This window comes from Balaenoptera musculus, chromosome 8 (genome assembly GCF_009873245.2).
Source record: "Balaenoptera musculus isolate JJ_BM4_2016_0621 chromosome 8, mBalMus1.pri.v3, whole genome shotgun sequence".
Classification (NCBI taxonomy): Eukaryota; Metazoa; Chordata; class Mammalia; order Artiodactyla; family Balaenopteridae; genus Balaenoptera; species Balaenoptera musculus.
This window is the reverse complement of record NC_045792.1, coordinates 60,894,040-60,909,055: the sequence shown is the minus strand read 5'-3', so window position 1 is coordinate 60,909,055 and position 15,016 is coordinate 60,894,040. Positions and strand designations below refer to the sequence as shown.

Here is a 15,016-nt window from a genome sequence, read left to right as displayed (position 1 = left end):
GGAATAATTTAAAATTTAAATGTTAAAAATTAAGTCATAAAGAATATGCAAAAGATGACATAAGTGGGTTTTTTTTTTAAAAAAGGTATTTCCAATTATGAAAAAACTCCTAGAAGTCATGAGGAGTCATAATTTGACTACACAAAAGTTGTAAACATCTATATCCTAAAAATGACCATAAAGAAAGTTAGAAATACAGCAACATGCTAGGTAAGTTATTTACAATATATAAAAAATAATAGTAACAATGTATATGTGATATTAATACCATAACATATATAACAGAAAACATCCAGGAGAAAACTGAGCCTTATGAAGAGGCAATTCCTTGAATACTAGAGGCCAAAAACATTCGAAAAGATGTTCAACATCAAATCATTTTAAAAGTTATTTTCAACTATCTAATTAATATTGATAAAGAAGCTTGTAGATACAAAGTGAAGATATTAAAAATGTAGGCCCCTAAACTGCTGAGGGAATGTACACAATCTATCTGGAGGCAGTTTAACCATATCTGACAAAATAAAAAATTCTGACTCATCAATTCCATGTCTAGGAAGTTAACCTAACAGCGACGAACAGTATAATCACACCATGATCCAGCCATACCACATAATGCATTTAATGGTTTTTGTTTAATGGTATAGATATATATTTACCTGTTCAGAGCCCAGAATATAGAGTTGGATGGGTGGACTTTAGTCCTAAATCCATCATTTTCTTGTAAGCATTATGAAAGCTGCATAATCTTTCTAAGCCTCACATTCCTCACCTGTTCAGTGAGGCACTTAGAACTCAGGTGGCCAATCTGACACCAATAGGTACTTCTGTTCAGGTTAAACAAATTTTGCGCAGGGCCCAGCACAAAGTAAGGACAAAATAAATGGCAATTATTAATATCATCATCCTCATCATCTTCATTATCATTAAAGATTCTAGGGAAAAAGCAAGGGATATAATATGTCCATAATATTTTCCCAGTTTCAATATATTTCAAAATATGTATTATATTGGAAGGATGAAAACTAGCAGACACTCACACAAGGCTCTGTAGAGTGCACGGTGGATGTTTCAAGGCATCACTCATAAGCTTTACTCCACTATCTCCCAAGACATTGTCCTCCAAGCATAAATGTGTCAGCCTTTTATTGCTGGTGAGAGCCAAAGAGAGATCCTCACAACCAGCTACCGAGAGCCCACAGCTTTCTAAGCCGAAGGAGAAAGACAGATGGGGAGGGATCAGTCAATTCCCAAAGTGCATCCTTCTCTTCTCCTTCACAGGGAAGTTAGCTGGTACTCACAACCCCTACATCTCCACTATAGAAGCAGTCTCATCAAACCTACTTAAATCATGAATTCCATTGCAGCTATGGACAGGGTATGATGAAACCAAACAAAGGAGGAGAGAGGATAAGCCTAGAAAAGAATGAAAATAAGATGTCAATCATAAAGAAATGTCTACAAGTCAAGTGAAAGAGGAAGGGAGGTAGAAGAAGAAAAGAAGGAGGTCTTGCAGGATTGACGAATGAGCCAATTAATGTCAGGACCCAAGCAGTTTCCCCATTCAGGTCATAATTAAGCTACACAAGACTGAACAAAATGAATCTAGAGAAAATAGTACAGAAAGACTCACGATAATCTCTCTAGGTTGCACTTTGGATGCATTAAGGCCTCACACAACAGCTTCACTCCGTCATCCAAGAGATTATTAGTTGATAGATTCAGAGATAACAGGCTTTGGCTTCTGACGAAAGCCTTAGAGATATTTAGGCAACAAACAGTAGTTAGGTCGCAGGATTGATTCCAAGCTGGAAAACAATACAGAAAAATAGAAACGACCACTCCTCAGAGAATAATTATAAGCCCCACTCACCCAGCCAGAGGGTGTGGTTTCCCAGTCTTTGGGATTTGTTCTGAAAATCCAGCTTTCCTACATAGAATGAGAATGATTTAACTAAAGCACAGGGCTCTGATAGAGAGTTAGGAAGGGGAGGGTAGGAAGCTTGTCTCTTCCATCCCCACCTCCCCAGTTCCCCCACAAAATATGTATGAAAGCATTTAAAAATATCTTTAAATTATAATCTTTTTTTAATCTGGGAGAAATTTCCTTTAACTACAACTTGGAAGAAGGTGTACTGGAGGATGGCTGTATCCTTGCATTCTTTGACTTCTGAAACAGAATAGACGGGCAGGAAATCAGAGGCAAAGGCTGTGACAACCACAAAACTGTCTGCCAAGGGCTCATTTCTTCATGGGAGCCAACCTATGTTTTCTGAGGAACCCTGTCCTTAACAGTGAAAACAAGAAGTAAATCAGAAATAAAATAAAATGGTTTCTAAAAATAAAGTAAAAGAGGAAGGGAAACAGAAGAAGAAAATAAGAAGTATTATTTATTATTTATTATTTATTAGTAGAGCCCCTATTTTTAGAGACCCATATTTAGGGATGACTTGGGCTTTGACTGTGGCTGGGACTAATATCAGCTATTTGTAAGAAGAGTCAGGCAGCAGCATTCCTGGAACTTGGAATTGTTCCACTTACTCCCATTAATCAAGGACTTATCAACTTGAGTCCCTTGAGAATTGGTTCTCTACATCAAAATCAGGGTATAGAGAGGTAGGAACAGGAGAAACTCCCTCCTCAGTCCAGAATTAGACCTCAGTGGATGACCTAGAACATGGCTCAAGGCTGAAAACCTCACCTTGCTTTGAAAAGTTGTTATGGACTGAATTGTTCCCCAGATTTGTATGTTGAAGCCCTACCCCCAGCCCAATGTGACAGTATTTAGAGACAGGGCCTCTAAGGAGGTAATTAAGGTTAATGAGGTTGTAAGAGTGGACCCCTAATCCAATAGGACTGATGTCCTCATAAGGGGAGGAAGAGACACCAGGAGTGAGCACACACACAAAAAGGCCATGTGAGGGCACAATGAGAAGGCAGCCATCTACAAGCCAGGGAGACAGGCCTCACCAGAAACCAACCCTGCCAACACCCTGATCTTGACCTTCCAGCTTCCAGAACTGTGAGAAATAAATTTATGTTGTTTAAGTCTGTGCTATTTTGGGTATTCTGTTATGGGAGCCTGAGCAGATTAATACAAAAGGGTATTATATCAGCAGCCAGGAGGCAAGTAGGGAAACAAGGGAAATCTTATAAACTATGTTTGGATAGAGCTCTTCTAGGCAGAAAAGAGACTCCAGTATTATGGGACCTGTGGATAAAATATTAAAGCTTAACAGAAAGAAAACATTACACTAAGGGACAGAAAATAAGCACATGTATAAAAACCAGAAAACTAGGAAACAGAAGAAAGTGCTTAGAAAGGCTTCCTTTACATTTTAAATGTATAGGAAGATGCAGACTCTGTGAAACAAGAATACCACATCAGAAGTGGAGATCAGGGGAATTCCCTAGAGGTCAACTGGTTAGGACTCCATGCTTCCACCGCAAGGGGCACAGGTTCGATCCCTGGTTGGAGAACTACGATCCCACATACCTCATGGAGCAGCCAAAAAAAAAAAAAAAGTCAAAACAAAACAAAACAAAAAAACCAACAGAAAACTGAAATCTGAATTTGAAGCAATAAAGAGCAAAATCAATATAAATAAATATGCGAAACTCCCCAAGAAGGAAGGGGGAAAAAGATTCAGAGGACAAAAAATAAGTAAGAGTTATATAGGAACAGAGCTACAACCAATGACTATTAGATGCTCTTAAAAAGGAGAGACAGAGACAGCACGTGCAAGAGAGTGAGCCCTGACGTCATTTTAAAAAACCAATTTAAAGAAATCATTTCTGAGGGGAAAAAAGAAAGGCTTCCCGCAGATCAACAGTAATAAAATGTAAAAGTAATTTTAAAAAATCCTGAGAACACTAGTGAGAAAATGTGAGAAGGTGGGAGGGAGCTAAGGGGTTGAAGTGTCAGGTTATCCTTAGACTTCTCTTTAGAACACTAGAAAAAAGTAATGTAACAAAGTCAAAGTGTGAAGAACAGAGTGGAGGCCTAAGACCAAGATACACGTCATTCATCTGTGAAGGCAATCAAAGGACATAAAGGAAGTCATAAAATGTATCATTCACACACATTGCATAAAAATGTTAGTTTAAAATTGTACCAGCCAATCATGCAATGAATCAAAATTAAGATTTTATACAGTGGGAAAGGTGAGTTTAAGAAAACAAAACCAAAAACTAGCAGTATACATTGATTAAAAATTAAGTGTACAGAATTAAGTCTAAATAATTGTATTCATGTGTTGCCATGATAAAAAGTCAGAAAAGTTTTGAAAGAGTTCAAAGGGTAAAATATTTAGCCCTTGTAATCCCAGATTAAATGAACATACTGGAAATTGTATGATCAAGGTATACTAAATGTATTGCCTTACATAAGGGTATTTTAAATGCTGTAATACTTTTGAATTTGATTAAGATATATTTGGGGGGGTGGGACCCTGAAGAGTAATAACTAATAATCACCAATTAAAAACAGGCACTAGAACTTGCAAATGTTCCAACATACCTGGACACAAAACAAAAATGAAACAAAACGTAGCTCATTTGTGAATCAAGAAATAGAAGTGGTACTGAAAACATTAAAAAATGCTTCTAACTGGAGATATAAACAGTACATGCCCCAGAGTCCCTCTGTTCATAATCTATTTTGCTCTTATTCTTTCCATATTATAAGTTTGAGTTTCTCAAACTCTCTTCTTTTCTTCGTGCCAATTAATAGAATTTCAGCTATGGACCTCCTAATGCTTTATGAATGAAATCTCAGCCTCATAAAAAGAAAATGTTCCCTCTTTCCCTTGCATCTGCAAAGAAAAGCAGATGGTATTACAAGTCAGAAAATATTTTGTAAGAACATTTTTGCTGTGTTTTATTGTTTTATCGTAACAAGGGAATCTTACAAGATATCTGGACCTTAGAAATTGTTGCTATGTCTTGTGAAAACAACCCTTAAGTGCTTTTAAGTCTGTAATTTTGATTGTCTTACATAAAAATGTGTCTCTCTTGCAATATTCAAATTGATATTTTGGAATTCTTAAATGTTACAAATATTGAAAGAATTTTGTTAAAGCAGAAAAAAAGATCATCACTACTCTCCTCTCACATGCATTAAGGTAATAAAAATATATATATAATTATTCTTCTTCTAGAGTTTGAAGGTCCTGTCTCGTTTATATTAATATGTAACATCAACCACCAGTGACTCAATCAAAAGGGAAGCTGAGAGCTGAGCTCCAGCTTGTGGCTCCATACTTATCCCTAAATATGAACCAGTGAAACAGAGGAGATACATTAACTTACTTTTGGGTCCTATTGGAGAACCAGCCCTATAATCTCTTAATATTGCTACTAAAATGAGGCCCTGGGCTGAAAATTTCCAAAGCCCCTTCAAAGTAAGCACATTATAATTTTTATTTTTTTTTTGTTCTTATTGATTGATTTTATTGTTCTTATTATATTCAGAACAGCTGTCTGAATATATTTTTCTTTTCTAAAAATGCCTGCTGCTTAATTTTCAGGTTGTCCAAGAATTTCTTGTTGTTGAGTGTGAGATTATTTTTCTGATATGAACTAGACATTAAGATATGGCAGAATGGAGTTGTTGCTAAAGCAGTATGGTTGCAGAAGTTATGTGTTCCCCACGTATGGGCCGAATGCACCACAGGTGCCAGAGGAATGGTGCTCACAAGAGAAAGAGCTTTTACGTTAGTAAGACAGGCTTCATGGGCCTGTTCTAAAGCAAGGTAAATCATTAGATAAATTAATGTGGTCTAAAATTTGAGACCTAAAATGGCTATGGGACTTCTCCCTGATTTTACTAAAGTGAGAAATAAAAATGCACACGTTTTCTTAGATCACATAAGGCTTTGCATTTCTTTAACAATAAGTCTAAACTAAAGAATTTCCTAAATCTCTTACAGTTCCCTTATAGGTCAAATAATCATTACTTATGTTAATATTTATTGTTTATTTTTTTTAAACATCTTTAATGGAGTATAATTGCTTTACAATGGTGTGTTAGTTTCTGCTTTATAATTATGTTAATATTTAAAAGAATATAAATATAAATCTGGGTGTATAATTTAAATGAGTTAAATAAATAACTAACATCTTTATAAATTAGGATCTTATAAATCTTGGAATGAGACAATATTACAAACACTATACTATCTGGGTCATGCTTGAGATATAATACTGTTTTGCTAAATTCTTAGTTACTAACAGTGGCTATACTCTCCTTAATGTTAACTTGAATATATTTTCTAAACTTACTAATTGATTTTGGAACCTTGGAGTAATGTAATATTTTAAAAATTAGTAATTTGTGTTTATCTAAAGACATCTAAAGAAATTAAACTTCAAAGAGAGAAAATAAATTACATTCTTACAACAATCTGTTACCATTTCTTCTTCATACTATTCAAATTAAAATAGCAAAATCAATGTATTGTCTTATATCCCATATTATTTATGTTTAAAAAGTTAGGGCTTAAACATTTAAACCAGGGGTCCCCAACCCCTGCGCTATGGACTGCTACTGGTTCGTGGCCTGTTAGGAACCGGGATGCAGAGCAGGAGGTGAGCGGCGGGTGGGCAAGCGAGCGAAGCTTCATCTGTATTTACAGCCACTCCCGATCGCTCGCATTACCGCCTGAGCTCCGCCTCCTGTCAGATCAGCGGCAGCATTAGATTCTCATGGGAGCGCGAACCCTACTGTGAACTGCGCATGTGAGGGATCTAGGTTGCACGCTCCTTACGAGAATCTAACGCCTGATGATCTGAGGTGGAGCTGAGACAGTGATGCTGGCGCTGGGGAGTGGCTGCAAATACAGATTATCATTAGCAGAGAGGCTTGACTGCACAGAGACCATAATAAATCAATTGCTTGCCGACTCATATCAAAACCCTATCAGTGAGTGGCAAGTGAAAACAAGCTCAAGAGCCAATATCCAGAAGAAAAATAACACATGACCACAAAGAGTAAGATTAGGAATAGTGTGTAGACATCAGGAGGCTGTGGTGTAGATTAAGAAGCACAGGCTTTGAGCTCCAGTTCTACCATTTACTAGCTGTACTACTTTAAGTCCCATCAGGTCTCTGAGCTCCAAGTTTTCTTCAGCCATAAAATGCAAATGCCATCTCTTTTCACAGGGTTGTGAGGATCTAATAGTCAATTTCAGTGAGTACACAAAAGCACTTTGTAAATTTTAAAATGCTGTATAATTTAGTTATTAGGCATACTATCAATAAACTTATTTATACAAATAAAGGGTAATAAGCAATAAAACAGAGGATAGCCTAGTGATTATAAACATAAGCTCTAGAACGTAAGAGTCCTGAATCCCAACTCTATTATTCACTAAACTGGGTAAACTGGGTGATTCTGGCCACGTTACTAACCTATGTGAGCTTTGGCTTCTTTATCATAAAAAAATGAAGATAATAGTCTCTATTTCTTAGGATTACTGTGAACATTCAGTAAGATAATCTATGGAAAATGCTTAGCAAATGTTTTACTTTATAAATGTTCCTAACAATTGGTAGCTGCTATTATTTATATTAAAACATATAAAAGTCTACCATGCTGCCTTATATATAATAGCTACTGTAGGGGAGGAAAAAATACATTTTTCCCTCTGCCCTCCTAGGTTCTGTGAATGGGGCTCTGTAAATCAGACTGACAAAACTCATTCCAGAAGAAAGTGGGGAAATTTTATTAGCATGTGCATTGCTACATACACATGGGAGATACTCAGTTATGCAGTTATGAGTAACTCAAAGGAGTGGTTAGAATTTGGGGTCTATATATCTAAATTACTAGGGGAAAGGCAGGGGGAGAAAGGGCACTTATAGGAAAACAACTGACTTTTTGGAAAGGTAAATGGGCCTCTAGGAGAACAGATGGGGAGGTATGATGGTGATAATGTCTATCTGAGTGTAGGGACAACTGCTGTCTCCAAGAAGACAGGATTAGAGTTGCTCCGGGGAGGGAATTTATGACAGCTGATTTTAAAAGCTGAGTTCTTTTGAGAAGTTCTGCTTTTAGGCAGTAAGGGATTTCAGGAACTCAAATGCCTTCAGTTCAAAATAATGCTTATGTAAAAGCTGCATATTTTGAAGTGGCATATACTGATCCACATCACTACTCAATAAATATTGGTTCCCCCATGCCTTGCTTAAATTGGAATAAGTGACATTGCAGAGGGGTGGTCTCTACATCACCTAAGGGTCTTAAATTTGAGAAAACTAGGCAATAAATCATTCATTCAGACATTCAAGCGCTTACTATGTACAAATACTATGGATAAAACGGTGGACAAGACACAGATCCTGCTCGTGTAGTTTACAATGTAGTTATGCCATAGAAAAGACTGAGGTCACCGATATTGTCTCTTTTAAAACACTGGGTTCTTGGTCTCTTTTATTTTCATAACAATGGCAACTCTAGGATTAGATAACACTACAACATAGGTGAGGGGAAGGTAGCACAAAGACTGGCAATATAGTGGCCAGAATGCCATCCTAACATCAAATACATTATAATTATTAGGCATCAAATACATTCTAATGCCCTGGGTTGAATCACATCTCCTATAAATAGAACTATGAGGCCATAATTAGAAAACTGACTGCAGGTGATTATTCACAACTCCCCAAGGACAGCAAAGGTCATAGCATTCCAGCCTACATTTCCTGCTCCCACAGTTCAGAGAGAAATGAAATGCATGTTCTTATAAAAGGAATACAACTGTATGTAATGGCAGTGAGACAACCTGGGTAAAGTTCGAAAACCAAGGACTTATAATCAGATATGTGACCTCAGTCAAGTTATGTACACTCTTGGTACCTCGGTTTTTTATAAGTAAAATGGAAATAATAGCATCTATGTAGGATTGTTGGCAGACTAAATGAGCTAGGACTTAGAAGGCTGTCAGGTATGTGTTAAGCAAATTTAGCTATTATTTGATGTGTGCTTGAATCAATAACTGTACACTTACTTTCTGGGTGAACTTCTCTGAATCTCAGTTTTATAATCGTAAAAATAAACTGAGATATGGTTTTGACCAGCATTAAACTGGATAACATGTTAAATATCCCATGTACTGTATAACTGTATACCACATAGTAAGCCCTCCATTAATTAAATCTGGAACTGATACCATAGTTCAATTCTACCCCCAGACTTAGATGGGTAGAGTCAGAAAAGGCAACTCGAGGAAGGAGAGAGGGTAAAATAGTATGCATAAAATGCTGAAGGTTCATTTATTCTTTCAAAACATTCCGTCAGCACCTACTATTTCTTACCCACATCTGACTCTCTCCATTTAGGTATTAAAGGGCTGAGACCTTCCATACAAAGGCCAAACTATGTCTAGGTAATGGGGAAGGTGAGTGAGGTCAGTAGAGTATAGTGAAACAGCCCAGATAGATGACCTATGTAACCTGGGTTCAGCAAGAAATTCCTGGTCCCTCTCCTTTGGGAAGGCATTATTTTAAAAATTTAAATATCCTATAGTGGCTGGAAGCTAGCCCTATGCTGTCTCCCTCCTTGAAGACGGAATCACTCATTCCACAGGTGCTGGGAGTGTTGACAGCTGACAGCTCTCAGCCAAGTCCTTCTCTTGGGGCTGCCCTCAGGCCAAGAGAGCCACATCAGGCACGTTTTTGCCCATTCCTCACCAGTAGTTGTGACTGGTCAATAGGGGGTTTCAGTGCCTGGCCTCCTTGTCTCAAGGTGAGACAATTCTGAAAGGTTATCCTGGCTCTGGGACCTCAGTTAAACAACTCCGCCCCTCCCTCTGACAACATCTACTTCCTTCACTCCCTCACAGGGCACTTCCAGGGAACTGACCTAGCACACTTACCAAGTTTCAGCTGGGAAGCTTGAGTTTAACATCTTCTTCTCAAATACCACAATTACAGTCAGTTTAATGGTCCGTAAACTGGCAATGCTTCAGGCAGAAGGAAGACACAAGCAAATGGATTTCCTCACAAATATCAATGACAACCTTTTGGAAGTATCTCATTGCCTGGCTTATAAATACGTCATCTTGAGTCTCATACAGGTGGTAAAACAACTCCAGAAAAACCAGATGTGATGGAAAATGTTCACTGTTTCCTAGTGTTTCCATCCACTGAAGTATCTCCCATTTCATCTCCAGTGACATTTTACAGTTAAAAGTTTCCTCCAGTTGTTTCACTTGATCTTCCTTCAAAAGGCCAAACAAAAAGCATTTCATCTGCAGCAAATGGGGGTCTTTATAACTGCTCCTTTCAAGTACCAGCTCCAAGTCTTCAAAAGACTGAAAGGAATTGTCCCTGGTGCCCCAACTGCCTTGCAACATATAAAACATTGCTGCAGAAAACTCCTGAATGTGCAGGCGGGTGAACACATAGCAGTTTTCATACTCTGTGTCCTTTTGAAGAATATTCATGTCCAGGAAAATTGAGACATCAGCTTTCGCTAACCCATGCCTTCTGAGATTTTCCTTGTAAAACACACATGTCATAGTCCGTGCTCCTTTGGCAGCCAAGTGGCACAGGCTTCTCAGTTGGGTTTGGCTGGGTAGACTAGGAAAGCTTCCCTCTACCCGTGTCAACAAGCTAGAGACACAGCAGGTAAACAGAGATGTGGTTGTCTTGCAGGTCAGTGTGATATCACCACCCCTCTCCATTTGCTGCTCCAGACAACTACAAACGACCCAGCACACTACGGGGGCTTTGCACATGCTAAAAAGCATCTCATTGTTTCTTTGGGAACTGAACACTTGCAAGGCCCACCTCTCATGTTCAAAAAATTGGTAAATATATGCCTCTCTCGCATCCTCAGACCTACCTAGTAGCTGTATAGAATGCTGACTCTTCAACAAAGGCTTTAGTTTCTTACAAGCTGTGAGTTTTGTCATCACCAATAAGGACGACTCAGGGAGCTTCACTTTTCTCAGCAAACTACTCATGAGGAAGGACACGTGGTGTACCGGGGTCCAGTCTGCACACAGCACACACTCAGGTTCCTCAAAGGCAAAGTTCAGTTCATCAAAACTATCAATAATAAAAAAGGAGACTACTCGGCTGGGACAGAATCCTTTCAATGGGGCCTTCTGTGCTGGGCCAGTCCTTTGATATCGTTTGAGCAAAGCTTCTCTCTCTCAACTGGTTAATTTCTCTTGCACTGAGATAAAAAACATAGGTAAATTTCTGCTGGTAGGGGTTGCCCTGTGCCCAGTCTAACATCATCATTCTCACCAAGGTTGTCTTCCCAACGCCAGCAGCCCCCTGAAGGAGCACGGTCTGTGGCTGCGAACCTGTTCTGACATCCTCATCAAACAAACGTTCCAACAGTTCTCAGCCTTCCTGAGCAATTTCATGACAGAAGTTTTCAGATTCTCCAAGCAAATGGTTCTTATCTAACATGATGCAAGTTTTTTCCCTTATTTGAACTCTGTGTTCTGCTCCATCACCTAAATCAGTTAGAAGGGAGCCAGAAGATACACGCGATCAGAATTAATTCTATGATTTTCAATCTTAAGAATATTGCACTTAGAGCAGGACCAAGAAGTGATACATGCTTAAATCAAAGTGCAGCTGGTTTAAATGAGAAAAGAATGTAAATAAAACAAAAATATTCTTGTAGGTTTAAAACCCACATTATAAACTGAAAAAACAGAACCCACAATGCAGAAATGAATGATGGAAAATAAAAATTAGATTCGTTCTAGAAATACTTTTTTTTCTTCTCTGTACTTCTATTCTACAGAGGAAAAAGAGGGTATATGTGGAGAACAGAGCCATCATCCAGATAAAAAGAGAACACAGGCAACAATTAACAATAATACCCAGAGAGGACCTGAAGACAGATCTGAATCTACAGATCAAAATCATCCACTTTATACAGATAAACCATTAGTGGACATGAACAGCTGTAGACATTCTCCCCAGGGAGCAAGACGGCTAAGCCCCACATCGAGCTTCCCACCCTTGGGGTCCTGCACTGGGAAGATGAGCCCACAGAACGTTTGGCTTTGAAGGCAGCAGGGCTTACTTTCAGGAGAGCCAGAGGGCTGTGGGAAACACGACTCTGCTTTTAAAGGGCACATACAAAATCTCACATGTTGAGACCCAGGGTAAAAGCAGTAATTTGAAAGGAGCTCAGGTAAGACCTAGTATCTGATCTTGGAAAGCCTCCCAGAGAGGCAGGAGGCAACTGGGACTCACCCATGGGACACAGACACTGATGGCAGCTGTTTGGGGAGTTCCTTCTAACATGAGGACACTGGTGCTGGCAAGAGCCATTTTGGAGTCCTTCCCCTAGCTCATTAGCACCAGGACCCAGCCCTGCCCACCAGCTGGTTGGCACCAGTCCTGGGGCACCCCAGACCAAGCAGCAACCACGTAGGGACAGAGCTTCACCTACCAGCAAGACGATAGAAGCCGTAGGCCCCCCTGAGCATCCCAGCTGGCCCAGGACCCAGCCCCCAGACCCCCACCAGTGGGCAGACACCAGTCCCTGGACCCTGCCTACCAGCGGGTGGACACACCAGCTCCAAGATATCTTAGGCCCCTCAGCCAGCATCCTTGGAATCCAGCCTCAACCACCAGTGGGCCAGCATTGGCCCCAGAACCTGCCTTCATCTACCAGCTCTAGGACCCCCAGGCCACAGCCAGCCACCCCAAACCTGGCTCTGCCCATTAGTGGGTCAGTACTAGCCCTGGAACCCCTCAGAGCTCCACAGCCAGTCACCTCTGGACCTGGCTCCACCGAGGGGTGCCAGGACAGACTGGTCCAGTCCTGGCGCCCCTGTACTCCCAAAGCCAGCCACCTTGTAATCTGGCCCCACCGACCAACAGGTCAGCCCAGACTGTGCAGCCAGTCACACCACGCCCCAACCCCACCCAATAGCAGGTCAACACCAGCTCTGGGAACCCTGGGCCTGCAGCCAGCCACCCATGACCCAGCCCCACTCCCCAGCGGGACAGCACCAGGACAGGGAATCCCCAGGCCATGCAGCCAGCCGCTCCAGGACCAGCTCCACCAGCAGCCAGCAGCCTCTGCACTAGGCAGGGCCTAGCAACCAACCAGGCCAGGGGCCAGCCATGCCTACCTGTGTGTCCACAGTAGGCATGTGGCCTGTTGCAGCCCTGCCACAACAGAAGGGCCCACGCAGCCCACACAGGGGTCACCACTAGAGCATACAGCTCTGTTGACCAGAGGGAAGTGTGCTGCTGGGCCTCATAGGTCATCTCCTAAATAAGGCTACTTCCCCAAGATTAGGAAGCACAACTGACCTACCTAATACATAGAAATAGACACAGAAACAACTACAAGAAAAAAACTGTAAAAAACACAAACACACGGAGGCTAAACAATATGCTACTAAACAACTAATGGGTCAATGAAGAAATCAAAGAGGAAATAAAAAAATACCTAGAGACAAACAAAAATGAAACCATGATGATCTAAAACCTATGGGATGCAGCAAAAGCAGTTCTAAGAGGGAAGTTTCTAGCAATACAATCTTAACTCAGGAAATAAGAAAAATCACAAATAAACAACCTAACCTTACACCTAAAGCAACTAGAGAAAGAAGAACAAACAAAACCCAAAGTTAGTAGAAGGAAAGAAATCATAAAGATCAGAGCAGAAATAAGTGAAATAGAAAGAAAACAATAGCAAAGATCAATGAAACTAAAAGCTGGTTCTTTGAAAAGATAAACAAAACTGATAAACTTTTAGCCAGACTCATCAAGAAAAACAGGGAGAGGGCTCAAATCAATAAAATTAGAAATGAAAAAGGAGAAGTTAACAATGGACTCCACAGAAATACAAAGAATAAGAGACTACCATGAGCAACTATATGCCAATAAAATGCACAACCTGGAAGAAATGGGCAAATTCTTAGAAAGGTACAATCTCCCAAGACTGAACCAGGAATAAATAGAAAATATGAACAGACCAATCACAAGTACTGAAATTGAAACTGTGATTAAAAAACTCCCAACAAACAGAAGTTCAGGACCAGAGAGCTTCATAGGAGAACTCTATCAAACATTTAGAAAAGAGTTAACACCTATCCTTCTGAAACTATTCCAAAAAATTGCAGACGAAGGAATATTCCCAAACTCATTCTATGAGGCCACAATCACCCTCTTACCAAAACCAGACAAAGATATCACGAAAAAAGAGAATTACAGACCAATATCACTGATGAACACAGACGCAAAAGTCCTCAACAAAACACTAGTAATCCAAATTCAACAATACATTAAAAGGATCATACACCATGATCAAGTGGGATTTATCCCCAAGAAGAGTTCAGTATCTGCAAATCAATCAATGTGATTCACCACATTAACAAATTAAATAATACAAATCATACGATCACTTCAATAGATGACAAAAAAGCTTCTGACAAAATTCACATCCATTTAGGATAAAAACTCTCCAGAAAGTGGAGATGACCATACTACCCAAGGCAACCTACGGATTCAATGCAATCTCAATCAAAATACCAATGGCATTTTTCACTGAACCAGAACAATCTAAAATTTGTATGGAAACACAAAAGACCCCAAATAGCAAAAACAATCTTGAAAAAGAACAACAAAGCTGGAGGTATCACAATCCCTGACTTCAGACTATACTATAGTAATCAAAACAGTATAGTACTAACACAGAAACAGACACACAGAACAATGGAACAGAAAAGAGAGCCCAGAAATGAACCCATACTTATATGGTCAATTAATCTACAACAAAGGAAATATGAATATATAACTGAGAAAAGAGAGTCTATTCAATAAACGGTGTTGGGAAAAGTAGACAGCTGTCATGCAAAAGACTACTTTCTCACACCATATACAAAAATAAACTCAAAATGGATTAAAGACTTAAATGCAATGCAAGCAACCTAAATGTCCCTCGACAAAGGAATGGATAAAGAAGGTGTGGTACATATATACAATGGAATATTACTCAGCCATAAAAAAGAATGAAACAATGTCATTT

At 39.6% G+C, this 15,016-nt stretch overlaps 1 protein-coding gene across 1 annotated transcript in view; it reads right to left on the bottom strand.

Annotated features, from left to right (window-relative positions):
• The window catches only part of NLRP14 (NLR family pyrin domain containing 14), a 33,235-nt gene that overhangs the window by 12,459 nt on the left and 5,760 nt on the right, over positions 1-15,016 (bottom strand). Inside the window, 6 exon segments of the mRNA XM_036861308.1 lie at positions 1,041-1,211; positions 1,634-1,808; positions 9,009-9,085; positions 9,876-9,953; positions 9,955-11,066; positions 11,068-11,471. Of these exon segments, the coding sequence (XP_036717203.1) occupies positions 1,041-1,211; positions 1,634-1,808; positions 9,009-9,085; positions 9,876-9,953; positions 9,955-11,066; positions 11,068-11,471 (2,017 nt within the window).